The sequence below is a fragment of the Sapajus apella genome, unplaced genomic scaffold (genome assembly GCF_009761245.1).
Source record: "Sapajus apella isolate SASKATOON/1434 unplaced genomic scaffold, GSC_monkey_1.0 scaffold21, whole genome shotgun sequence".
Classification (NCBI taxonomy): domain Eukaryota; kingdom Metazoa; phylum Chordata; class Mammalia; order Primates; family Cebidae; genus Sapajus; species Sapajus apella.
In genome coordinates this window covers 19,895,677-19,923,425 of record NW_022436961.1, presented here as the reverse complement: position 1 = coordinate 19,923,425, position 27,749 = coordinate 19,895,677, and the positions used below count along the sequence as shown (strand labels likewise).

The 27,749-nt window shown below is 36.4% G+C and overlaps 2 protein-coding genes and 1 long non-coding RNA gene across 10 annotated transcripts in view; 2 read left to right on the top strand and 1 right to left on the bottom strand.

The window, feature by feature from the left end:
• Positions 1 to 6,078, bottom strand: part of VPS37A (VPS37A subunit of ESCRT-I) — a 91,853-nt gene extending 85,775 nt beyond the window's left edge. Inside the window, exons 1-2 of one of the 5 annotated variants that reach the window (XM_032288363.1) lie at positions 6,074 to 6,078; positions 698 to 700 (exon numbers count right to left, since the gene is read on the bottom strand). Coding sequence is in view for 2 of the 5 variants with exons in the window: in XM_032288360.1 (XP_032144251.1) it covers positions 4,982 to 5,106 (125 nt within the window). In the remaining 3 variants the exon portion in view is untranslated. Of the gene's footprint in view, positions 1 to 697; positions 701 to 4,947; positions 5,393 to 6,073 lie in introns of those variants that run through there. The other 4 variants (XR_004272003.1, XM_032288360.1, XM_032288359.1 and 1 more) reach the window with 4 other exon arrangements.
• CNOT7 (CCR4-NOT transcription complex subunit 7) lies at positions 5,453 to 23,393 on the top strand. 4 transcript variants are annotated; one of them, XM_032288368.1, is made up of 8 exons: positions 5,515 to 5,651; positions 7,105 to 7,316; positions 8,747 to 8,923; positions 9,179 to 9,372; positions 14,762 to 14,923; positions 17,270 to 17,414; positions 20,070 to 20,180; positions 21,757 to 23,393. In XM_032288368.1, exons 4-8 carry the CDS (start codon positions 9,305 to 9,307, stop codon positions 21,883 to 21,885), a joined length of 615 nt encoding a protein of 204 aa, XP_032144259.1. In that variant the 5' UTR covers positions 5,515 to 5,651; positions 7,105 to 7,316; positions 8,747 to 8,923; positions 9,179 to 9,304; the 3' UTR covers positions 21,886 to 23,393. The 4 variants fall into 4 exon arrangements, with proteins under 4 accessions (XP_032144257.1, XP_032144259.1, XP_032144258.1 ...); XM_032288369.1 differs by lacking the exon at positions 5,515 to 5,651 and adding an exon at positions 5,736 to 5,803; XM_032288366.1 differs by lacking the exon at positions 8,747 to 8,923 and having other exon boundaries at positions 5,453 to 5,651.
• LOC116558428 lies at positions 12,558 to 13,594 on the top strand. Its single transcript, XR_004272005.1, has 3 exons — positions 12,558 to 12,570; positions 13,095 to 13,098; positions 13,205 to 13,594. It is a non-coding gene; the product is annotated as an uncharacterized LOC116558428 (long non-coding RNA).
• Positions 23,394 to 27,749: the final 4,356 nt, after the last annotated feature.

Genomic DNA, 27,749 nt, shown 5'->3' with positions numbered 1-27,749 from the left:
GCAACATAGCAAAACCTCATCTCTACCAAAAAAAAAAAAAAAAAAAAAAATTAAATTAATTAGCTGGGCATGATAGCATGTGCCTGCAGTACCAGCTACTTGGGAAGCTGAGGTGGGAGGACCGTTGCAGTGAGCTGCAATCATGCCACTGTGCTTTAGCCTGGGTGACAGACTGAGACCCTGTCTCAAAAAATAAATAGAAAGTAAACTTGGATCCTCTTCATAAAAATATATAACATGAGACAGGTTCAAATACACACAACACCTATATCTTCTTAATACAATCTCTTGTGCTACCAAGTTTGTTTGTGAGTCCTTATGAGCTGAGAGTCAATTCTGTAAAAAGAGCATGGAATTTAAGCTTCCTCAGAAACCCATGAGATGGGTGGAGAAAGTCTTACAGCTGTGAGCAAAAGCATAAAGCTTAGCAGCTGTGGGGGAGAACTACACAAGAGCTGACACTATAAGAAGTTTTAAGGCTAAACATTTAGGCAATCAGAAAGAACAATGGAATCCGGAGACTAGCAGCAAATGAAGGTAGTAAAACAATTTTTAAAGACTACAGAGAATGGCACTATTAACAAAATACATAACTACTGCTGTTTACATCTCCTGTGTGTAAGATAATATTTTAGGTTATTTACCTGCATCATGCCTAAAGCCTTTCAAAATGGGTTCATTCCACTTGTGAAGAAACTAACTCTCTGGAATGAACTTGCTTTCTAAACAGAAAGTCAGAAGTAGTCCTGCCAGAGACAAATGAGTTGTAGGTAGGCTTATGAGAGATCCATAAACAACAAGCTGGCTAGAAGCTTACAGGCTAAGAGGCAAAGGTTTCAGGCACACTGATTCCATCCAGTGGAAAAAAGAAAATGTAATTGTCATATGCCTACTATGTGCCAGATACATTTCCAAATGTCTTAAATATATTATTTAGTTATCAAAAATCCTGCATGACAGGAATCACAATTCCTGATTTTATCGATAGGAATTGGAGGATCAGAGTTGTCTAAGGTAACAATATCCAAAACATGAGACATTTCTTCTTCCCAGACATTTCTTACTATTATTGAGAAAACATTTTGAGCAGTTTGCCAGCAGAATTGCTCTCCAACACCCACTGACCAAGAGTCCTGCTTCCACAGTAACTTGGAGGAAGAGTGACGAGACCATCTCCATTGGTGTAAACAATTCTTACTCACCCCCAGTGGAGGCTGGGTTGAAAGATCCCAGCCTTCACAAAGTATATGGCCTCACAGAGGAAAAAACCAACAGTGTCCATAAAGTCAGCTTCCTCAGGAAGTATAAGAAACATTAGAATTTGTTCTACTCCTGACCATAAAGTCAGGAATTTTGGTGATAAACTGAATAGTGTGATAACTGTTACTCAGATGATAGAACATATTACTTGAGCCCAGTCTACATAATTTCTAGTTTCTATTTTCACAGCTGACTTAAACACTTTGGCTACAACACTTTTTTTTTTTTTTTAATTTTGTCATCTGACAGTTATCTCATTTGCCCTGCATATTGGTGAGACTCAGATGAAGAAATATACATAAAATTCACCTATTTTTTTGTAGAGGACAGAGAAAGATGAGGAGATAAGAATTTACGGCAACTAAAAAGAAGTCCATAATCATTAGAGAAAGAGACTTAAAGAGACTGTTAAAGTAGAATTTTCAGAATTATAAGGACATAAAAAGATACCTTCACTGCCAAAAAAAGATATTCACCTATTGACCTTACATTTGGAGAAAAGACATAATATGAAACATGAGGGAGGTAGGCAGCATTTAACAAGATACTGATGTTCCTCATGTAACAAGTTTTTGTACAGTTCATAAAAAAATTGGAAATTCTTTCAACTTTTACACACCATACCTTTAGAATAACCAATCGGTATATGTTTGCACAAAAATCTTTAAGTGAAAATTGTATCACTAATTTAGCTAATCAGGGAACATACTGCCAGTGTTGGGACTCAGAAACAATAACCCAAAATATTGCACTTTGGCAAACTGAGTACTTTGAATTAAAAAGTCTGGAAGCCTCAGAAGCAAAGTTCTCTCTGACCTTCTCCTGCCCTTCTTTCTCCCTTGAAGAAGTCACAGAAACCAGAATTCCTCTTCCCCAAGGTGGTATATTACAAACTAGAACCCTTCTTCCCTACAAAGGACATAAATACAGAAAGTTCACTTTCCCTTCTGCCCTGAAGACCCTCATTCCGCAGATGTCCCAGGCCGTACACTAGAAGAGGAGAATGCCATGCAGAGACACCAAGAAAAATCTGAACAGATAGGCCTTGTGGGCTTCCCCCACCTCTGTCTATTACCATTACTATATACTTTTGTCCAATCACATTTCTGCATGGCTGTCCATTCTTCACTGAAGCTAATCATGAATATAAACAGTTTTCCTTGGGTCTTTGGGCTTCAGCTCTGAAGGCTCCCATGCAGTGTAAAACGTTGATTAAATAAATCTGTTATACTTTTCTCTTGTTTACCTGTCTTTTGTTATAGGAGTTTCAGCTGTCCCCCTTATGACTGATGAGGAAAGATGTCACACCACTTCCATCTTTACATCAGATACCATACAGATAGATTATTTTTACATCCTAGCTTAAAAATAGATGTCATTAGAAGTATAATTTTTTAAAATTGCCAAAAAAAATATATCAGATGTCATTATTTAAAAGGATGGACTAAGAAGAATAGATGAATGGCATTTTTTCTGGGATTGTGCCATTTTTTGAAAAACTGGAAGCATATGACCTACTTAAACGTCTCCAGAATTATTCAACTATAATTTGTAAATGTAAAATATCTCAAATAAAACTTCAAGGATTTTTACAAACAAACTTAAAAGAATATTTAAAGTTATTTGTTCATAACACTACAAAATACATTACATTATCTACGGCAACCGTGTCCAATCAATCATATGTTCAAAATTTCTGGTTCAAAAAATAATATATGAAATGAATCCTTTCTGCAACCAATTCAGGGTATTTACTAATCCTCTTAAGCCAATTCCAGAACTCCTTACATTAACAATTCCTTCTATAAAATTTCACTTTATTTGGTAGTCCACAATTATAAATTTCAGATCAATTGCTTTCCTTACTTACCAGTCTTAGCAGTAAGAGACTTTGGAATATTTAAAAAATTAAACTCCAACCTCGAAGAAAAAAAATTAGTCAGCATTGAAAATATTTAACATAATAATATCTACTAAGGTTTAAAAGCAATTAATTCCAAAAGGGTGGTTCTCAAAAAGTGTTTCTGCAGTAGCAGGACTGGTACAGTACATAACTATTCTACCAAGGTATTAACTTCTAAGGGAACAAACATGTTAAAAATGAGTCACCTTATTTAATAAGCATATCTTGTGAGAGTAGCTCTTAAAGTTCAGTACTGAACATGATTTGGAATAAGACTGACTTGTAAGAACTTTGTGAACTTAACTTTCCAAAATGAAAGCCACCAATAATAGCCTGCCATTCCTTTCTGTTAAATAGAGTAAAATTTCACCTTTTGAACGTTCTAAACAAACAGAACAATTGAGACAAGGAACCAAGAAACACCTGAAGTTCAGCCAGCATCGGGCCTTATTTTAGCCAAACTGATTTTGCAGTGAATTTTTCTATTAACAAGACTATCTAATTTAAAATTATTCCATTTTGGACAGGAATTATTCAATTTTATTATCTCAGGGTATGTATTTTTTAACTGTACGAAAATAATATCTTTAAAAGAGTTAGGGACTGGGTGAGGTGGCACCTGCCTGTAATCCCAGCACTTCGGGAGGCGGACGCAGGTGGATAACATCAAGTCAGGAGTTTGAGAACAGCCTGACCAATACAGTGAAAGCCCATCTCCACTAAAAATACAAAAAAATAGCTAGCCATAGTGGTGTGCACCTGTAATCCCAGCTACTTGGGAGGCTGAGGCAGGAGAATTGCTTGAACCCGAGAGGTGGAGGTCGCAGTAAGCTGAGATCGCACCACTGCACTCTAGCCCAGGCAACAGAACGAGACTCTGTCTCAAAAAAAAAAAAAAAAAAAAAAAAAGGAAAAAAAAGAAAAAAAAAAGGGTCGGGGTTAGGGACTTAACAATGTCGACAACGTTGTCATCTTTATATAAAATAGTGTGAAGCTGTTAATGTACTTGCAAAATGCGTATAATATAAAGAAGCAGTTATAATTTTTGAAAACCGTTAGAAGCCACAGGCCTTTGCAATGTAAAAGGCTGCAGCAAGCCAATTTATAGTAAAAAGAGTTGAAATAATATGAATTATAAATATATTTCTAAACTGACCACGATAAAATGAAAAACTCATAGGAAGACAACAGAACAATCAAGATGAACATAAGGTAATTCTTGAGTGTGGAGCAAGACTATGAAAGACGTGAGAAATGTGCAGGCACTGGTAGCTGTGAGACGGGGAGAGGCTGCTGGAACAGGGTGCATCTTAGAGACTCAAAGAGGACAGACTACGTGACTCTCAAACGAGAAGCATTCACTGATGAAAACTCTGGCTTCCCTTTCCTTTGATGTTGCAACAGTTCTATTTTCCATTCTTTGTGAAACCTGGAGATTACTCTTCGCAATTGTATTTTAACAATTCTGCCGACGCGGCAATAAGGTGAGCAAAGGGAAAGATTAGTGGGGAAGCCGGGACAGCAAGGGATACTGGAAATAGACTGAGAGAGATTACAGTCAGCAGCGATGTGTCAGTAGGGATGAGCAAATCCGAGTTAGAAGCGCTGAGCAGTGGTGGGGCAGGAGGCAGGGAGGGTCCGGAGGAAAACAGTAAAAGGGGACAGGAGTGGGAGAGCAAGCGTGTGACCCAGAACCACGGGAGGTAAACCACAGGAGGAGCTGCTGGGGAGCAGACCTGAGGGACGGCGAAGGTAGTTAAGAGCAGCCCGCCCTCCCGCCCTACTTTTTCTTCCGGTGGAGAGGCAGCGACCAGTCACCTGGAGTGTGAGTTCCGGAGAGACTCGATCAGGCGCTGCTTCTGCTGCTGGAGGCTGGTGAGGCCACCGGGGGACCCAGCTGCGGAGGAGGAGGCGCTCTTGGTCAGGGGAAAGAGCCAGCTCATCCTCCTTGGGTCCCCGGGCCCGAGGCCCTGGAAGGCTCTGGCCTGCTTCTCTCAGCCGCTCGGCCCGGCGGTTCTCCAGAGACAGAGGAGGAGACTGGGACGTCCGTGGCCCAAGCGCTGGCGACCGCGTCTTCTCTAAGCCAGCCCTGCCTGCGCTCCCCGGGTTCTGGAGGACATGCTATGAAGGGCGGGCAGCTGGAGAGGGGAACTTGCCGGCAAGAACAGGCAGTCACACTTTCACGGCCCAGACGCCAAGCCAGTCAGTCAGGCAGTCCGACCGCCCAGCGATCCACCAGCCGCGCCGCCGTCACCTGCGTGCCCCGCCCCCTCTGCGTGCTACGTCATCATCTAGCGCCCCCGCCAGGACGTGCGAAAAGCGACGGCGCAGCACGGTTCGGCGCAGCTCCGGCTCGCCTTTCCCCCTTGCTGGGCGAGAGGTGTCTATGGGGCACCCGCTGCCGCCGCCGCTACCGCCACCGTCACCGCCGCCGGGTGCTGTCTCTATGGCGAGGAGGAGGAGGAGGAGCGCGAGCTCAGCGACACAAGTAGATCTTGCATCTGCCGCAATCCTGCGGGGGGAGGGGAGGGTTAGGGAAGTAGGAAGGGGGCGGGGACCATGAATCTGAGAGGGTGCGCCATGGCGCCAGCTGGAGTGCGGCTGGCTGAGGAAGGAGTCTGGCGGCGGGTGGGGGGCTGGGTAACTGGGGCTGGGGGTTTGTCAAAGGGTTGGCGCGTAGTGATGACGCAAAGGCTTTGTACCTGGGGCTTCGTAGCGATGGAGTGGAGGGCGATGGCCTAGGTCTCAGCTCTTCGTATTCCTTCACGCGGCGGTGCTCGCTAGTCAGTGTAGCTCCAGTCAGTGTTATCAGCGCCTTCGCACTGGCACTCTGCCAGGGAAGAGAGTTATCTATGATTTGAATGTCTCTGTGCCGTTCTCTCAATTTCTCTGAGAGCCTGCATGCAGTACGGAAATGCTGTCTCCAGTAATGAGAAGGCTTTCGGTGCCTCTTCGGGGCTCTTGGGACTGCAGTAGAGAGAGAGGTGGAGGAAAGCAGTGTAAAACTACAGGGTCTTTCCAAGTCTGTGTGTGTGTGTGTGCGTATGTGTGTGTTTATTGGGGTGGGAGATATATAGAGGAGGGATGTCCTGGATCTCCTTTGGTTTCTTTACTTGGAGAATTCAGTTATATTTCTGACTTTTCGGAGGTTAGAAGACAGTCGTAAGGCCCTCTTTTTACTCTTGTTATGCTTTTTTTTTTTTTTCCAATTTATATGAAAAATGCAGAAGAATTTGAAATTTCTCTGCCGAAGAATCAACCTAAACTCTATATAAAGTAGAAATCTGAGCTGTATCTTTGGTAATCAGGGACTATGCTCTGATTTTTAGGCAATTAAAAACAATTTAAAATGCAGACATTCTATTGTGTTCTTTTTCCCTTCTGTAACTGCGAACATTCAGTTTTCTTTTGCCATTATTTTTTTCTCAGAGTATTTACAAACATTTTTGACCTCTCTAGTCTAGTTTGAATAAATGCCAGTAAAATAGATCTGGTAATCAAGTCGGATTTTTGGATGTTTTGTTGATGAGGAATAAAAGCAAACACCACTTTTGGCATGGTAATATCTGATCTTGTCACATGTATTTAAGTGATTTTTCATTTTTGTCTAGAAATGGATGGCTTTATAAAGTTTTATGCAGGGGGTTAGTTGAACTCGAGAAATCTTTACTGGAAAGTTATAAAAATATGATTAGTATGTATGCATTAAAAAAAAAAAAACTTTTTAAAAATAACTAATATTAGGACCAGGAAATCTGTACTATAGTTCCTTTTTTTCTACAAACTAGCTGTGTGACCTTAAACAAGTTACTTGCTAAACGTTGGTTTTTTTTATGAGTCAAGAAATTTGAATAAATAACTCCTAAGGTTCCTGCCAGATTAATTATTCTGTGATTCAGATTTGAAATATCTGGTCTTTATATTGTTTTTTATTTTGACAGGTACATAAATAAAGAATACAATATTTTATGAAACAAATCTTCAATCAAGTATAACATTTTGATGCTTGGCATCTAGACTCCTTTGTGCCCTCACTATGCCAGCAGCAACTGTAGATCATAGCCAAAGAATTTGTGAAGTTTGGGCTTGCAACTTGGATGAAGAGATGAAGAAAATTCGTCAAGTTATCCGAAAATATAATTACGTTGCTATGGTATGCCCACAAGCAAATCTTAAAACACTTCATATAAAGGAGGGAAAGGAGATTTTAAAATCTTGAATTCAGCCCTTTTGGTTGATATTTTTAGAGATTAATTTCACCATGAAAAGAAAAATAAGTCGCTATCATCCAGCCAGAAGCCATCAGGAATACACCTGTGATTTGACAGGTTGGGTTTATCCCTCATTGCAGTGAGGGAAAACACATTGGAATTCATGGGAACCATAGGGCATTTGAGAAAGAGAGTATTAGAAAGGATTTGGGCTTGCATCAGGTGGTCTTAGGGAAGAGTTAAGGAAGCAGGGCTTTACTATGGATTGGATGTGGTCAGGAAGCAGAGGTAATTCTGTGATTGGATATCTTAATAAGTCTTAAATTAGAGACTGGAATGCTAGAATGAGGCTAAAGCTGCAGAGAAGGAATAGTCATTCATTTAGCCAGGATGGAGATACTTGGTCATTTTGTAGTTTGACATGTTTATTTTTTTTGTCCTTGTTCAGACAGGATTACAGAGGGCCTTATTTGAGGTTGAACTTCAGCGAAATTACGTTCAACAGGAGAACATTAGGGCCTAGCTGTGGCCACCCGGTCTGCTCCTATTAACACTGATGCCTAGCTGATAGTAACACATCAGCTCCCAGAAGCTAGAGAGCTCTTTCTCAAACAAAAAACTCCGATGTGCCAGTGAAATGTTGTTGGTCTGCAATTTGTTTTCATGATTAACACTGGAGTTCCATGAATATACTGTGTTATTAAGCAACTCTGCTTTTGCACATGCTGTTCAGTCTGCCTAGATGTCTACCCAGTTGATGATTTTTCTTCTTTACCATTATGCAGTGCTGTGTGTGTCTGTTAGCTACCCTGCTGTTTTCTGGATCCACTAGATTATTATTAACTCCATAAAGCAAGGGGTTAGTGCTTTAATCATCCCCCAACTCTTAGCATAATAGAGGAGTTTTATAGTATCCAATAAAGTGGCTGTTCAATTGCACTGAATTAGAGAAATATTAATTTCTTCACTGTTTTATAGTGACTTGATACGTACTCTTTATTCTTAGCCCTGGTTTGAATTCTAATAATAAACTGCTGTATCTTTGTCTCAGTATTTTTAATAAAAATAAACAAATACATTACTTTAGGGAGGAGCAGGTTGATTGGTTAAACTATGAATGTTTCTATGTAGATATACTATTTAATAAAGGTGTACTTACCCATGATTAGAACTAAAATTATTTTCTTATCCAATGGAAATTCATAGTGAGCATTGATTTCTCAGATGATAAAGAGTGGCAGCGTAGAGAAGTGATAACATCTTACAAGAGTGAGTGGGTGGCATGCAGTTCTTGACAGTATACTTTCTGTGGACTATAGAGAGAATATTGTTTTGGCCAGAGAAATTAGGAGGCTAATGATGTTTTTCTTAGGATTTTGGTGTTGAGAAAAACCTTGTCTCAGAGAAGCAATTGGAAAGTACAGGCATTTTCCACTCTTTTAAACCAGTTCTTCAAGAAATATTTTAGCATTGGAATACTTTGAGCTTCCTTTCACCTATCCTTTGGGAGTTAGAAATTTATGATTTTTCCCCCTTTCTTGGGTATAGAGTAAGTATTTGGTTACATTTATCACATGTATCTCATATTAGTAATTTGGATACATTTAAGAAAAGGCTATTATGTTTGTAGAGTTTTATGGTTCTAAAAAGTAATGTTCTTTCCAGTTAAAAGATACTTTGTAATTGAATATAAATGTGTAGAACATCACCTGTAGGATTCTTTGATTTGCATCAAAAATGAGTAAGAGTGTGTGGATTGTGGTTGTGACTGTTTCGTACATAATGAATCTTAAAACTTTTACAGGACACCGAATTTCCAGGTGTGGTTGCAAGACCCATTGGAGAATTCAGGAGCAATGCTGACTATCAATACCAACTACTGCGGTGTAATGTAGACTTGTTAAAGATAATTCAGCTAGGACTGACATTTATGAATGAGCAAGGAGAATACCCTCCAGGAACTTCAACATGGCAGTTTAATTTTAAATTTAATTTGACGTAAGTGTGAAATAACTGTATAACCCAGACTTTTTTTTTTCTTTAATCTTAGGAATTAATTTTTCTTAAAGTATGGTGATGTGCTTTTTGGTGAATTTGGTGTAGTTATCCTGGAAACATATAAAAGGTAATATTTCAAAAGCGTGGGTTTCTTTTTTACTGTAGGACCAAAAAAAAAAAAACTTTTGATATTACAGATTTTATATTTAAAATATGACTGCCACTTTTTTTGTATTTGGAAAACTTTGGATATTGAACATACTTCTGATAGAAAAAATAATCTTACCACATTAGTTTTACTTTCAGAAATTATGTGTTCAATTTGAAGTATAGACTTCATTTGTAATATTTATGCTTCTTGTAAAGATTTTTATTGCAGTCATTCCAGTTTATGAGTAGATTACATGTCAAATGCAGTAAGATGTGCCTTGGAACCTTGGGTACGGTTTCTTTTCAAGTCGGTTTTATAATCCCACTTCAGCCCACAAAGCCTCTCTTAATTCACATATAGGAGAAGTAGTAGTGTCCTTGAACCTGGTGTTTATCATGTCAGATTCTGCATTGTAACTCAAGCCCTAGGTCTCCACCCAGTTTCTTTAGTTATAATATTTCTATATCATTAGTAGAAGTAGTCTTGGTAACTAAGGGAAGTTTTAGAGTGTTTTTGGAAAAGGACAGATTATTTGCAAACTGTAAGTTGAGTAAATAAAATATTTAATATATCCTAAGTACGGTAGGACCTCAAATGTCATTTTCTTCAACATTGTTTCATGGTAACATTCATAAAAAATAAAATTTGATTCCTGACCTGGGCCACTACCTGTGTGGAGTTTGCACGTTCTCACGTATATGTGGATTTTCTCCCGGGTCCTCTGTTTTCCTCCCACATCCCAGTGCTGTGCATGTTACCTGAAATTGTGTGGCTAAGTTGTCCCAGTGTGAGTGGGTAGGTTATCCGTGTGAGTGCATCATGCCACGGAATGACATCCTGAACAGCGTTGCTTCCAACATTGTGTCCTGAGCTGGCAGAATAGGCTGTGGCGTTTTTCAGCCCTCAAGTGAATAATGGAGTAAATGATTATCTTACTTGTTTTTATTAATCTTCTTAAATGTACATAGAGCTCACATTTATTTCAGTGTTTAATATTAGAAGTATTTTGATCTTTATTTGGAAGTTTGGTGATTTTTTTTTGTGACCAGAAATATACCATAGGAACTTAACTCTTGTTTTTATCAATTAGACTGTGGTAAAACTGGTTTTGTTATCCATCTTTTGGCTTAAAGTTGCAGTTTGCAAGAACTTACTGATACTGTTGAGTGAGTACTTAACCATATGTTGCAGTATTGCAATGTTTTTCTTTTTTATATCCTACGTTTGTGTTATATATTCTCATATTGGTTAGGAAAAGTAGTAAAAGAAGCTGTAAGCAATTAATGGTAGTGCCAGTGTACGGATTCTTTCTTCCTGTTCTTTGTTGAATAATGTGATATTTAATATATGCAATTTTACAAAAGTATGGCTTAGGAAAAGCAGAGTAAGGATGTCTGTGGTACAGTTACGGCTTATAATTACACTGTGTTTAGCCTGACTCTCCATTTCCCTCTATTGGATTTTATATATATATATATATATATATATATATATATTTTTTTTTTTTTTTTTTCTATTGGATTTAACACTATACTCTCCATTTGGAAACCAAGGCAGGCAGACTGCTTGAGGCCAGGAGTTCAAGACCACCCTGGTCAACATACACTCTGTCTTTCCAAAAAAAAAAAAAATTTAAAACTTAGCTAGGCATGGTGGCTGTGTACTTGTAGTCGTAGCCACTAAGGAGGCCGATCCAAATAGATTGTTTGAACTTCGGGAAGTGCAAAGCTATAGTGAGCTAGATTGCACCACTGTATTCCAGCCTGGACAACAGAGTGATACTTTGTCTCTAAACATACCTGTATCTATTTACACACACACACACATTATATCTATACACACACACGCATACACACACACTATAGAACCTTATAAAGTAAACTTGACCAACCTGTGGCCCAGGATGGCTTTGAATGCAGCCCAACACAAATTTGTAAACTTTCTTAAAACATGAGTTTTTTTTTCTTAGTATGTTTTATGTGTGGCCCAAGATAGTTCTTCCAGTATGACCCAGGGAAACCAAAAGATTGGACACCTCTTTTATAAAGGGTGAAAAGTACTCATTTCCACTCAAACTGATAACCTTGTATAAGAACTACAGCTTTGAAACGCTGTGAAAATTGCCTCCTATCCTTTTCTCAAATGATAAACCTTTATTCAAGTTAGTTCTTTAGTTTGTTACTTTTTGTTCAGATGAATTAGAACATTGTTTTTAAATTAGATAATGTTGTTATCTCAGTACATGAGAAGTAGGTAATCCATCAGTGTCTCAGTTTGGGTAAAATTGGCAGTTTCCTTTTCTAGAAACACCTTTGTTCTAGTAAAAACTGCTTTATTAGTAGATCCTCTAAGTGAGGATCTTTTTTTTTCTTTCTTAGAAAGGCCTGCTAAAGTTTACTATGAAGTTTGGCTACCATTTACACCAGGGGTGTCTAATCTTTTGTTTTCCCTGGGCCACATTGGAGGAGGAATTGTCTTGGGCCACACATAAAATACACTAATGCTAATGATAGCTGATGAGCTTAAGAAAAACAAATTGCAAAAAAAGAAAAACTCAAAATGTTTAAGAAAGTTCATGAATTTGCTACATTCAAAGCCATGCTGGGCCACATGCGGCCCACGAGCTGCAGGTTGGACAAGCTTGATTTACGCTGATGTTAGGAGATGTTTAAGGAGAAGGATACAGTGAAAAACATTAGGTGGAAAGGTCATTTGGAAGATAAACCAGTAGTGCTTAATACAGAGAGAGCGCCATCAACAGAATCTTGGAAATTTTGAAGAAAGTCAAAATTGACTTCCCAATGGAGTGAGTAGAATGAGTGTCAGATACAGTGCTAGACACTAGAGATACAGTATTGAGGAAAGTTGGTCATGGTCTTTATAATTCAGTGTTTTGTAACTCTTCTGTTTCCTCTCTATTGCCAGCGTCTAACAATTAACAGTTGTTAATACCAATCAATGTATGAGAATTCTCTCCAAACTGGAGTTGATGTACCGATGAAAATTGAAGTGGAGTATTGAGGAGCTGTGAAGAGGAAAAGCAGTCTGTGGAAATATTGTCCCTGATAAGTCAAAGAGGATTAGAACACATTTTTAAAAAATCATCTATTTTGGTGATTGCAGTAATTCTTGATATTTGAGAGAATCATTTTAATAGGGCAGTAGAAATTATAGGGCATCTTCAGTTCAGTGGTAACAGAAAGGAAGCTGATGCTTCAGTTAAGGAAAGTAGCAGTGAAAAGGAGATAGTGAGTTCCATAAGAAGGGAGGCTGGCTGCAGTAGCTCACGCCTGTAGTCCCAGCACTTTGGGATGCAGGTTGGCAGCCAAGGCAGGCAGATTGCTTGGGCTCAGTAGACCAGCCTAGACAACATGGCAAAGCCCCGTCTCTACAAAAATACAAAAATTAGCCAGGCATGGTGGCGCGTATCTGTAGTCCCAGCTACTTGAGAGGCTGCAACAAGGAGGCTCGCTTAAGCCCAGGTGGTCAAGGCTGTAGTGAGTGGTGTTCAAGCCAGTGCTTCCTGGATGACAGCCACACCCTGTCTCAACAGGGAACGTGGAATCAACAGAAGGGTGGTTTTTATTTTGTTTTATAGATAATACACAGACATATTTGAGTGTTCAAGAGTTGAGTTGCAGGGTGTTAGGATAAAGATAGACACTTGACAAGTACTTTGAGGAATGGCAGCAATTAGCTTTGGCGATGAGGCAAGCTGTCTTCGGAGTCTAAAGGAAAAAAATCTTCAGATAGATGGGTTGATGTAAAAAAAAGACAGGAATGTTGATGATCTGATATTTCTTTGTAAAGCAAGTGTAGGGTGAAGCCATATGCTGCAAGTAAACAGGTGAAAAGTGTTACTGGAAACTTAAAAGGTCTGAAACTACTTGTTTACCTATACCTTCGCAAATGGCCAAAAGTGATGTGAGCCTGGGGAAGAATCTGTTTTTTTATGGCTTTGGTTGCTTATAGTTGCTAAAGCATACCTCATTGTGAGCATTGGGACCTGATGACTGAAATACTAATTTCTTGAGTACGTATTTTTAGCTTAGGAAAGCTGTGGTTTAACTGGGGAAAAAACAAAAAACTATTTTACTGGGTTTATTCTGTTACCTTTCCTAAAGGATTTTCCAGGGGAAACTTACTTTTAAGTGATTATTGTAGTTCTCCTCTATTTTAAAATATTTCCATTATTAGCTTTGTAATTTTTCAGACATTTAAAAATGATTTCCAAAGGACAAACCATAAGAATGCTTTTTGACCCAAGTGAAATATACCCTTGGTTTAGTTTTGTTTAAAGTGTTTAATAGGAATTCCTTTTGCCAAGAGGTAGAACCCATTATTCTTACAATTTAAGGAGTAAATAAAAAATGGCAGATTCACAAAATGCATTTTTATTTATTCTCAAAAATACATCTGTATTTTAATAACTTTAAATATTTCAGATATACATATACTGTGTTTGGTAACTTTTGGTTTAATATTTCAGATACACATAAATTTGTGGTTGAAAATTAGAGATGGCTTTCTTTTTAGCTTAAGTGATATCTTGAAGAATTGGCTTATATTTAGATTTCCTGGCTTGATTTTATAAGGCAATCTTTTAGGAATAGGATTGTTTACAGAAGAAATTATTGCTATTACAGCATAGTCCATAACTTTAAACAGTGTTGCTTATTGGAGCCATTTGCAAGGCTCATCATTTATGAAAGGCATCTCTTTCTTCTTAAAGATGAAGTGTAGTTTAACTCAACCACATGAGACGTTTTCCACTGAGTCTCCTTCCTTGTGCTGCTGAGACCATGGGAGGTGGGCATATCCTCCACAGCCGTGGCTGCGGCTCCACCTAGCAGCATTGCAATGACTGCTAAGACTAAGAGTCTCTGAAAAAAGTTGTCTGTCAGTCTGTGGTGGTAGCCCCTGGTGAGTAGAAGACCCTTTTTCCAAACCCAGTTAAATGTATTTAAATATGAAAGGCTAATGAAATTGAGTTAATAGTAAGGATTAAAATTGCACCATTGAACTCTTTGAATGATTTTTTTATTGTTTGAAACACTTTTCTGAAACAATGACTCTTGCATTTAAATTGCATTTTTCTTGCACATATGTAAAGCATTGAAACAGTTGGACTCAAGCCAATCCTCTTTCTCCTTATTGGCACTGTAGTTACAGATGTAAGCAGAAGAACAGCTTGTTTGAAGTAATGGCATATTTGAATCTTTCTCTTTCTTCTGCCAGGGAGGACATGTATGCCCAGGACTCTATAGAGCTACTAACAACATCTGGTATCCAGTTTAAAAAACATGAGGAAGAAGGAATTGAGACCCAGTACTTCGCAGAACTTCTTATGACTTCAGGAGTGGTCCTCTGTGAAGGGGTCAAATGGTTGTCATTTCACAGGTAAAACGACTGCATTGAAAATGCCATTTGTGTTTCCATCTCATACTTGCTCCACACTGACTTTGGTCACTACGTTAGCAATTTCAGGCTTAATTCTAGAAAGAGTTGACTGTCATATAGAGTTGTCACCTAATTCTTAGAAGGCTAATAATGTTGGTCTCCTTAAAGGTTAATTTAAAATATGGGATCCATTTTTGCCTGTGAGAAGCATATTGCATAGTAGAAAGAGTACAGGTTCCCTAGAAAGTGAAAGGCCCTAGTTTAAATCCAGCAATGCCGTTTGGAATTGGTGTTGCCCAGGGTTTTCTTTTTCTATTTCTACACCTTAGTTTTTAATGCTCTACAAGGGAAACCATTAATTTACATTCACAAAAATCTATTGAGTATTTACCATATGACAGGCACTGTGATGAAATTCTAGGAATTAAGCTGTGACTAAAACAGATGAAAATTCTTGTCCGCATGGAGTTTATATCCTGATGGGGGTGGACAGTTTTTTAAAAATGGAGTTCATATTGTGGTTTGTTAGATAGTGCTAAGTACTATCTAAAATGAAACAGCAAAGAAAATGCTAGGGGTGTGTGTGTAGATGGAATTTAATTTTTTTTTTAAATGTGATAAGGCATCCCTTAGAAGAAATATCTTGAAGACTTGTTTTAAAAGTCAATAAAATACTTTATAAACAGTAAATTATCAATAAGTGGTGGTTTTTAATTCTTTATTATTATAAAACTAGATTGTTTAAGAGTGTTTCTGGTAAGGAAACTAGTTCCTATTTTGTGAAAATAGACTTCCATGTATGAGAGTCTTCCTATCTAAGTAAACTAAACTGATGATCCAGGGACTTAAAGTAACCTTCAGAATGATTTTATTTGGCTTTTGTTAGGTTTTGAAAAAGCATTGTGTTACATAGGTGTTAATACTCTTTTACTTGGTTTGTTTCACACATTTATTTTAAATCTGAATCTCCTGCACGGTTTAGCTTCCAGCTGTGACCTGTGGGATGTTTATAGTGAGGGACGGTTCATGTGGGCAACTTTGATATGTACTAAGCAGAAATTGTTGAGCTGTAGGTACTGAACACACTCCACCTACCATCTTTTTGTCTCTTCTCCACTTGAACCCATACCTTAGGAGACACAACTTAAAGACTCTTAATACAAAACTTTTTTTTAGTCATTTTTACTTCCTAGACATGAAGATACAAAAGAACTAGAAAGTAGTGTCCTACCCTTTTACTATATATGACATACCCTTTCATTTAAAGAATACTGTGACAAAATACAGTGTACTAGGTACTGGGGTATTAAGATGAACAAAAGCGGGGTTCATTTATGTCTTCTTGGAGTTTAGAATCTAAGACTGATATATTTGAATATTTATCAAGATATGATCAGATTTTATTGCATTAAATATCATTAGCTGTTTTCCTCATATTCTAATCTATTTCTAATAATAAAGAATAGTTTAAGAAGTTTATAAATCCTAAATGCTAATGTAATTGTACTTTTAATGTTAGTAGGCAAATGCCATATAGACTTCCTGTCAGAAATCCTGGAAGGAAAGATAGATAAGGTATGGGAGTGTCTAACTGGTCTGGGGGTGTAGGGAGACAGAAAGCTGTGGAAAAGTCCAGATGAAGGGATAAGAGGTCTTGATTTGAGAGTGTAGGAGTTTGTATTTTTTTGTCTAGGAGAGTAGTTCTTATTTTTTACTACACTTCTTTCATGTGCAACATTTCCATTAATAATAACTCTAAGGGAGCCAGAATTGTGAAGGAAGAGAGGGAGAGCCTACTTATTCATAAAGTCACGTAAGAGAAGTGAAAATACCTTGTTAGAATCTTATTCTTTGGATAAAGTATATGACCACCTTCTGTAAAAGATGGAATGACTTGCATTACTTTGGCCTACCGAATGCCAGTTCTTCTGCTACATTTGCTAACTCTTCTGGCCAAGTTTCCATTCATCTTTATTTCTCTATTTTCATAGTTATTAGAAAAAATTTTTTTGAGACATCTTTGGGCAGTTTGATACTCTTTGGTGTTCTCTATTCAAGCATCAGCAAAATAGTATTTTAGTGACCACAGGCTTGGTTTGGTAGTGTAGATCTGTGTTGATGTCTCTGAATAATAAAGTGATAAAATTCTTAACACTGTTGTAAGATGACAGCATTTTCCCATTATAGTCCTAAATATGTTTGTTTTCTCTGTTTTTGTGTGCACTTCTCTTTAATTTTTTTGGAAGGGCTGTAATATGACTTGCTTAAATTTGAATCAGAAAAACTTTTTTTTTAAATCTTTATGGTATTTATGTTTCCCTCTTCTCTGTTTTAACCCTTTTATAGCGGTTACGACTTTGGCTATTTAATCAAAATTCTGACCAACTCTAACTTGCCTGAAGAAGAACTTGACTTCTTTGAGATCCTTAGATTGTTTTTTCCTGTCATTTATGATGTGAAGTACCTCATGAAGAGCTGCAAAAATCTCAAAGTAAGGCTTCACGTGGCTTTATCTGTAACAGCACACTGTTCAGACCAAGTGACTCATGAGATTCTAGGCTGGGGTGTTGTTTTAAACCATATTTTAAAGTATTACATTAAATGCAATTATGTTATCTGGTCATGTGATTCTTTTTCTTGCATAAATGATAATTTGTAGGAAATCCTTTTTTCAGAGCTTCAGTGTATCTTGGCAGAAGGCAGAATTAGTTTTCAACACAATTGAGGCTCAGGTCAGATTCTTGTCATTGCTTGCCAGATTGAAAATCAGAAACCAAACAAAAATTTGAGGACAGTGAGGCTCTCATATGTACACCAGTGTGAGTTCTTTCTTTCTCCCAACACGCACAGAATCTTGTCTTACAAGGTAGAATCTAAGGTGGCCAACGATGTGCAGATGTATTCAGTAGTGTGGCAAGAGTTTTTCTTTCCTTTTGCCTTATCTTAGCTAGAAATTATTTTGTCAGTTCTAATGATAGGATAATGTTTCTAGGATTAGACTACATAGCTAAAAGATTCTTTTTTTGGCCAAAAGATGTTGGCTTGTTACAGGTAAGTCCTACAGGAAATGTGTAGGTCCTGCCTAGACAGTAGTAATATCCTGACGCTTCATAACATGTATTTTTAAATTCTAAACATTCTTTCAAAAGGAGATTTTCTTTGATAAGGTGAAAATGCTCTTTCACCTTGAGAACAAAATTACCTCTGGTGGGATGGGCCCTGGGAATACAGTGGTTTTGTCTTTCTTAGGTGTACTCATTTAAGCTATAACTAAAAAAGGAAACAAAAATACATTGAGGCAATGTGGTTGATTTCTAGAACCTGCATCGTCTCTTCTTTCTTCAGTGAAACCAAGGTTGATCAGATTTTCACCTCATCAGGTTTTACAAGTGCAAGTAAAGTTATACTTTTAGATGGTGAAGACTTGAAGACTTTTGCTTTAAGCAGGAAGAACATGGGAATTAAATAAGGAAACTTCGCTTTTTTTTTTTTCTTTTGAGAGGGACTCTTTTTCCTAGGCTGGAGTGCAGTGGTGTGATCTCAGCTCATTGCTATCTCTGCCTCCTAGAATGTTACTACTATCTAGGCAGGACCTACATATTTCCTATAGTACTTACCCGTAACAAGCTAACATCTTTTGGCCAGAAAAGGAATGTTACAGCCATATAGTTTAGTCCTGGGTTCAAGTGATTCTCCTGCATCAGCCTCCCAAGTAGCTGGGATTATAGCACCCATCACCACGCCCAGCTAATTTTTGTATTTTTAGTAGAGACCGGTTTTCACTGTATTGGTCAGGCTGGTCTTAACAGACAACTGAAGATGAGAAACATTGTTTTGGCCAGTGTTTGCTTTTTAATACAGGACATGGTCAGCATGTGACTAGAGAATTTTTTAAGAAAGATTATTTTATGTTTGTAGCAGTAGATTTATACTTCCAGCAAGTGAACTTGCCACAGGGCATCCCTTACTTGAGATACTCAGTCCATTCTTTGGCACTGCATGCTGATAATCCAGGTCCTACATGTTTTCATCTGGCTCAGGAAACTTTTTTTTAATTGACATATCTGTATAATGACAGTTTTCAGGACCAGGGAACCAAAATATTGCTCACTATGTGTGTGTTACTGGGAAGTTTCTAAGTACAGATTCTCTGAATGTGTCCTGAGTGAGCTGCTGTGTTAAAATTCAGGTTAACGACAAAGGTGCCTTCTGACCTATAGTCAGCCATGCTGTTCTGTTGAGTTCTGTTGTTCTCCTAAGCAGCTGCTAATGATACCTAATCCTCGTGCTGTTTTTAGCACAGAAGCGACTGCACAGAAGGAACTGTTGTGCAAAGCATTGTTTTAAGCCGGGATGTGCAGAAGGGCTAGTTTACTGGTGGAGGCCTTAACAATATAGAGAAGAATTTCTGTTTTGTTGTTGGTGTTTCTTTCCTTCACTCATTCTTCTCTCCCTTTACTCTCCTTTCTTCTCCTCCCTCTCTTTTTCCTTCTCTCTGTTATAACAGTCTTTTCCTTTCTTTCTTTCCACTCTCATTTTTTTAATCTTAGCAGTATTAACATAGGTGGATTATAGCAGACCACTCTAAGGAGTTGTATTAACTAACTTGTTTTAACTAACAAAACCATAGTTAAGCATGTAGCATATTCTTAATGATTTGGTTATTCATAATGGCTTTGTTTTGTAAAAATTAAGTGTAAAACTACAAATGGACTGGTGGGAAGTTTAAGAAAATTTGAAAAAAATTGTGTCATACTAGCTATTCAGTTTTATAATTATTACTGGATTGATAGACTATGAGTATAGTTGATAAATATTACCCTATATATGGTCTGCTTCCCTCCTATCTCTAGTAATGTTATTTACCTGTCATATGCCCTGAAACATATGATGAAGATACATTTTCCCAATTAGGATCTTGTTTTCCATGAGTAATTCACATTCTCTGTTTCTTCCCCCTAATCTTTATAAGGTTCACCTTTACATACTAAAGTTTATTTTTATTTTGGTCACTGTCTAAGTTTATAATTTTTGAATTCAAAATTTATTTTGAATAATCATCTTATTATTCAAAATAAAATTTATTTTGAATAATAAAGGTGTTGGAATATTTTTCTCCTTGACAAGCAATTTTTATTTCTTCTAGGGTGGATTACAGGAGGTGGCAGAACAGTTAGAGCTGGAACGGATAGGACCACAACATCAGGCAGGATCTGATTCATTGCTCACAGGAATGGCCTTTTTCAAAATGAGAGAAGTATGAAGACATCACTGCCTTTTTCTCAGTTGGTTGTTAGGTTGAGAACATAAAAAATTGTAATGGCCAAAGATTTTGGGCAACACATACCTACTAAGTAAAGATATAATTAGAGATAGCATATGAGTCATATCCACCACACTTAAAGTATTCAAAAATAAGTCATCTTGAAGTGTAGTTCATAAGGAACTGGGAGAACATGTTCTTCCTAGAACCCCAAATTTTAAAACAATAAACTACCTGAGAAATCATGTAGGTCCAACTATATTATTTCTCAGGTGAGAAAACAGGCTAATAACTTCCATAATTAAACACATTACTAGTGGGAAAAATCCAAAGTTCTTTTTGTAGACTCCATCAGTGATCCTTCTGCAAGGCAAAGATTTTTAAGTTTCTTCTAGCATAACTTTCTTTTAGGCTTTAAACTGGTGATAAAAATATTATTTGCTCATGTCATTCTTCACTGCTTTGAAGATTTTGTAGAGTAGCACTCAGGATTTTTACTGGATTGAGTCTTAAAAGTGGGGGTTGAATTCTGAAGGGATTAAATAAATCCAATGTAGTAGTTGAATCAGAAACCATATTAGGAAAACCCTCCTTAAAAGGCAGAGATCAGTTCCTTGAGTATAAAATGTTAGGTATGGAAAAATGAAACCTAATGAACCCATATCTACTGTTAGTAATTGATATGCACAGATTCACTTAGGTATAGGTAAACAGAAAGGAAAATTGGATGTACAGAAACAAAGTAAGTGAGGTTCTTCTTGCCTATACCAAAGTTTTCCCTTAAGCAAAAATTCACTTCAGATTTCGAGTATATTCTCTTAGACATTAAATTATTGACTGAGGCTGAGAATTTAACTTTTTGTAGCAGTGTATTAATAGAAAGTATTAAAGCTGTTTTGCTGAGTAGTACTGATTCAGAAGTGACTTGGACCGTCCATTCATGACACGTAAATATTTTGTTTTGGACTCCTTCCCATTGTTTCATTAGATAATTGAAACAACCTTTTGGACTTTTTAGCTTTGCATTTTAAAAATGTCATAATGGTTTAACTGAAGGTAGATTTCTGGCACTAATTTATTTTTATTTTTCTTGGCTTCTTCAAGGATAGTAATATAGTGTGAATATTCAAATTTTACTGTCCATTAACTTTAGGGTTTATTTATCGGCAGCTCAGCCTTGCACATAGACTAAGGACAGCTTATGAACCTAAACTTCTTTCCTACCATCGTTGGCTTTCTTCATTCTTTCTGTTGAGTATTGTTAAATTAATGGAATAAAAAATTTATTTTTCCTTGATTACAAATTCTTATAACAATGGTCTAAATGTTAATGGAAAAGACATGCATTTATACATTTTTTTTGGTAGTCTCTTTCTTTGGTTTCTGAGCTCTGTACTTTTGAGGACATTAGTCTTATTGAACTTAAATGTGTAGCCTCAAAGGAACACCATAGAAAAGAGCTGTCATTATCATTAATGAACAGGCAGTACTTACATTGCTGAAATATAAATTAGAAGTGGTACCTTTTGGTTAAAATTATCTTTTTTTTTTCTTCAAAATTCCTTTTTAGATGTTCTTTGAAGATCATATTGATGATGCCAAATATTGTGGTCATTTGTATGGCCTTGGTTCTGGTTCATCCTATGTACAGAATGGCACAGGGAATGCATATGAAGAGGAAGCCAACAAGCAGTCATGACATGAAATAGTCCTTTTATTTTTATTTCGAGCTACACACATGCTTGTATATAGGTTTTATCTCTGGTTGAATCCTTTGAACAGGAGACAGTACCTTTCCCCTGCCCCTTTCATGGCCCATTTTATTGTCTACCTTTCAGTACTAAGTATGACCGTTCCTATCTCAGATCTTAATAAAAAAAAATGCATTCAGGTTAAATTTGGCCTTAATATACTTGTTAGAAAGCGTGTGTGACAGAGAGTGGGGAAAGCTACGTCACTGAATATTTTGATAAACTTTACCTACTTAAGCTGGGTTTATTTTTCCCTTTTCCTAAATTAACTAGCACTGACTGTAATTTATTTCCCTGTTTCATGTCTCTCCCTTCCATTCTGCAGGAGTTTTAGCTATTTGAGATTATGGACCATCAATTTTGCACTTTAGAGAGTGATTCTGACTCAAAACCTCTGTTTTATCAGAAATTTTGTTTTTTTCTTGATCTTAGCTGGAAAAATGACCATCTGCCAACTTTACACAGTATTTACTTGGTTTTGACCCACAGACTATAGCACATTCATTGTGCTGTCAGTTCAGCAAAATGAAAAAACAAAAGATAAGAAACTACTGAGGAGCTTAGTAACTGCTGTTTCTGTACGTAGTGTTTAATCTTCCAAGCACATCTAGTGTCTGTCAGTTTATAATTGGCATGTGTAGGCTGCTCTGTGACTGAAGAACTTTCAAACCAGCTTTACACCCTTCAGGAAAAATCCCTTGTGATTGGATGTTCAGTATCTGCCAGTAAACTGGTACTCAAGATGTTGAAGCTACAGTTATTTTATGATAGCACACTTCCCTTGATCTGCTTATTTTTATTCCATCACTGTTTACCCTTGTTTTTCTTTTTTTTATTTTGTAGCCATACTTATGATACTATTGATTTGTTGGTTACACAAATCAATTTTATTAAAATCCAAAGATAAGTCTTTAAGTATATTTTGTACCAAATTAAATTAGAAAACAAAAATTGTGCTTGCTACGAAAGTAAATAATGGAGAGATTTGGTACAAAACAACAAAACCCAATATATATATATATATATTCTCATATATATATATATACGTATATAGCTAATAAAATTACCTGAGGAGTGTAATGCTTGTTTATTTTTTTGTGTATATCTTTGCAATCTATTTTATATATATTGACAAAAGAGACTGTGAAATATTTAGTCATGCAGAATATGTGACCAGACCAGAGCATGTGTAGGAAGACTTTTCAATAATCATTAACTCTACCTTGAAATGATGGACTACAAGTTATAATGTGTGTTACCTACACTTACAATCAGTAATATTAGCAAATCTCCAAATGTTACATTGGTTTGTCTCCCTTGTACATTCTTTATTCATGATATTACAGTGCTGTAACTGGGTGGTCCTTTTTAAACAAAACATTATTTGCAAAACAGAGGGTATTATTTGTTTTTAAAGCTTTTGTAAATAAAGGCTTCAAAAATGTTTTCTTATAAATGTTGATGACTGGTGATTTTGTTTTGGAAATACTCATTTGGGGGATATTCTTTTTTATTTGGGCAACTCTTTCAGTAACTTTCTTCATTAACCCTAGATGATTATTAGTCCATTAATTGAAAAATCAGTCTAACCTTTCTGCATTTCAAGTGTGGGCTTATTCTTGTTCTTTATGAGTACCTCAACTAGCTAATTAAGGACTGACTTTTATTTCTCCTTTCCAGGAATGCATTTATTCTGAAGGATATACTTACAAAGTAAATACATTTGATATAACTGTGGCTTTTAAAAAAATCTAACACAAGGTAGCAAGTTTCTGGCTTTGTTTTGTCTTAGTTAAAAATGAAGATTCTTTTTGCTTATGATTTGTTAGTTTTTATTGAGAAAACTAACATTTACATTTTTTTTAGCTAATAGTTCAACTATTTGTTGAGAAATCAATGCTGGATTTGAAATAGGAATGATAAAGTTTGTCTTTTTAGTAGCCACATAATTGCTCATAACTTATGTCAGTTCTGGCTTCTGTCCCTAAAAAGTATAGAGAATCCCTAACTTACTATCTTTCAACTTAATGATTTTTCAACTTTACGGTGGGTGTATTGACGGTGGGTGTAACCCCATCAAAAGTTTAGGAACTCCTTAGGACCTACGATGGGTTACACATTCTACTGAATGTGTATTGCTTTTGCACCATTGCAAAGTTAAAATTTTTAAGTTGAACCATTGTAAATTGGACTGTATGCTGCTGCCTGTATTAAATGCATTTTGGTATTTTTTCAGATGTAACCTCATTTTAATTTGAGCACTTGTACAGTATTTTGTAACTTCTGTAGAGGACCATTATGACTTACTGGGTCTAGGCTTTACTTTTTTATTTTGTTCCAGACAGGCTGCATGTTTATAGAGTCTAGGTTTTAGACTTGAAATATTTGGCTGGTAATTTTTTTAGTGTTCCTGAGCCATTAATTACAGACTCATATCTTCTGTTAAATCTACTAAAGCAAGCCAGAATCAGCTTGTTGCTTGTTTTTATATGGCCCATGAACTGAGAATGGCTTTTTGTTTTAAATCGTTGGGAAAAATAATCAAAAGAATATTTCCTGGCGTCTGAAAATTACATGAAATTCAAATTTTAGTGTCTACAAGTTTTTATTGGAATGCAGCTACAATCATTTACATATTATCTATGGATACATTTTTGCTACAACGGAAAAGATGAGTAGCTGCTACAGAACCTGTTTATGTCTGTCTCGTTTCACATTGCTGCTTGGCAAGCTACAGAATCACAGTGATGCAGATATGACCTGAAAGCATTTGGAATGTCCTGTATATTGCTACATTTATTACTTTTCCTACTACCAGTTCATGCCCCGGATCTCAGAACAAGGAAAGTACACTTCTAATGTTATGCATTTAAGGCACACTGGAACGTGGACTATTTTATTATGTGGTCGTACATTTTGTTTATAATGCAGTGACACCATAACTGCTAAAAGAATAGACTGACAGTATCGGACTAACATCAAAATATTCTCAATTCATGGGAAAGCAACATAAGAATTAGAAAATTTGAATGAAACGTCACAGCATAATTTCACAAAAATAATAAGAAAAATGAGGCCGCAACTAAAATGTTTACAAGTGTGTTAAGTAGTTAGCCAAGCAAAGAAAACCATTTACTAATGCTGAATTCTATCATGCTTGAAGATAGTAACCAACCCAAAGAAATGTGTCCAGAGAAGATAAGACATCAGCCTTTTGATGAGAATAGTAGTTTGAAGAATGAAGACTTTGGACACAACATCAAATGACACCAAGTGTTATTATTTAACTTCAGTACTGTCTAGCTTCATTTTTTGAGAAACCATTGCTGGATTTGAAGTGACTGAAGAATTTGTATGGAACTACAAGTGGGAATATTTTCAAAAAAAGTTGAGAGACAGTACAACCTGAAGTGGAACCTACTAAGATGTGATGCAACTGATGGTGGTTATTAAAAAAAAAAAAAAAAAAAAAATGCATGGACCAGAAAAAAGTTTATTTGGTCAAATTTATAAAGCTTGTGAAAATGTAAGTTGTTTAAAACCTATAGCTATTCACTTTATTATTCATCAGCAAGTACTTTGCAGGAAATATTGGTGTTACTGAAGTGGTCAACACTGAACTTTACTTGTGTGACTGAACTTCATTTTTGTGAGAAACAGAAGCTGAATATTCTGATTAGATTTACCACACAGACGTTCAGTGGCTTAGCAGTGCTAAAGATTTATTTTGATTATTTTGGGCTCACATTGAAATTTTTCTGAATGAGAAGAACTGTCCTCAACCACTGTTTTTTAACTGAGTGGCTTTGGAAATTAACTTTTGCCACAGACTTACGAAATATTTCTTAATAAATTTCACCGAACAACATAATATACTATGGGAAACTCATTTCAATAAAAACTAAAATTTAAATCATAAGATTGTCAAGCTGCTTTATATACTTCCTGTGCTATCAAAAGTCAAAACAGTGAGCACTGTATTGCCACATCCATTTTTAGTGGTTATATTTTCCTATAGCAGTTTTTTGGACCTTGATGCAGTGCAAAGAAAATTCTTAAATTTTAAAAGCATTGAACTGCAGTTGAAGAGTTTCCTTTTAATCTTCTGTTGGAAATGAATCATCTTGAATGAATGACATGCTAAAGGGCAAATACCAAAAAGATGAATCCTACAATTGCCTTACAAGTGATGAATATGGTTAAGTAAAATCACAGGCTCATGGGTGTATGTGTTAGTATCTAACAGTACCTCAAAATATTTGTGTGAAAAGACACTTGTGAAGATGAAATGTGTGAAATCTCATTACAGATCAGCATTAACAGATTAACATTTTCAGTTGATTCTGATGAGGGAATACTAGCTTTCAGCCCAAATTGACCAAAATGTTACCTCCAAAAAACACCTTTTCCCCATTAGTGGACTTCTATTACTATAAAAAATTGTACTCGATGTTTTGAGTTTTCAATTTTTAGAATAAAAATTTTGTGAAAAATTTTGAGTAGCTAAGTAGTGTCCTTCATTTTGTCTTAGCTTGCAAAGCCTCTATTTGCTACCTGGCCCCTTTTTAAAAAAACAAAAAAACCCACTTGTCCATCTCTAGAAGAAACTCAAGGGTCTATATATCTGTCCTGTTTGCCATTTCATCTGCATTGCCATAGGCAGTGGGTCCTCTAGGTAAACAATCTGAGGTGGAATCAAATTATGAATGTATATGTTGTATCATGTCTGTAAAATAAATGCGTTAGAATTTATAATTTCTTAGGAAAAACACTGATTATTCTGTCTGTAGGTACTTTGTAGTGAGGACCAGTTCACATATGCCATTTGCTATGTTGGTGTGATTTGTATGAGAGTTTCATTCATACCAATGTTCCCTTTTATTTTTCTATTAAGACATTATAGAAATGTAGAACTGTACACATGTTAAGTCCTGCAGAATTTTCATTTCAGGTTTTAAAAGTTAAAAAAAACATACAGTGAAAATTCCAAGAAAACCAGATTCATGTACATTCTCACTAGACAATTTCCATTTGTTCCAACTTGTATTATATAGTTTTCTATTGCATTAGTCGGTTGCATTTAATGTTTAGTATAAAAGCAATTGAGCAATTTCTCTTTAGAAGTCCATTTCATTGCTTTGTAGCCATAGCCTGTAGTTGAATGAACCAAGCTACCTTTCTCCAAAATTACTCATTTTCTTTTTAAAGATAAACTGGTAAATACTCTTCTTTCTGTTAGGCAGGAATTTTTTGTACATGAGAAGTGTTCATGAATATAATCTGCCCTCTTGCTTTATCATCATAGGAGGGGAAATTAACTGCTTTCACACACTTCTGTTTGGGCTGTTTCTCTCAAAAGATAAGAATCTTTATTCAATACCATACCAAGAAATTGGAGTTCCTTTAGCTTCAGACTTAATATCATCATGACTTCCAAACTGTTACGAAGCGCAAGTTTGAAGACCCTCAAGGTACTTAATATTTTACATCGTATTAGCCGTACCATAGATTTTAAGTGTCTTTGATGGGGACCTGTTTCACTCATGCCATATACCTGTTTTGTTTTTCTAAAAAATTAATACTGTAAGTTGTTAGCAGGTGTCATATCGTTGCAAAGCCCATGTATAAAGAATAAAAACCAGTTATTGAGTTACATGTGTGTATACTGACTTTCCTTCCATATGTTGTAGCAATTCTGGGGCTATTCTCTACTTAAGAATATGTTTTTAAAATAACTAACACATTTGCATGTTACTCCAAGATTAGTTTATAATTAAGGCTGCTTTTTAAAATATTCAGCTTTCACACAGTA

What these genes read in the sequence shown, in the direction of transcription:
- CNOT7 (XM_032288366.1), top strand. Translation starts at nt 7,200, where the DNA reads ATGCCAGCAGCAACTGTAGATCATAGCCAAAGAATTTGTGAAGTTTGG. An exon ending in AAATGGTTGTCATTTCACAG is followed by an intron (nt 14,924 to 17,269) that starts GTAAAACGACTG and finishes ACCCTTTTATAG; the next exon opens with CGGTTACGACTTTGGCTATT. An exon ending in AGAGCTGCAAAAATCTCAAA is followed by an intron (nt 17,415 to 20,069) that starts GTAAGGCTTCAC and finishes TATTTCTTCTAG; the next exon opens with GGTGGATTACAGGAGGTGGC.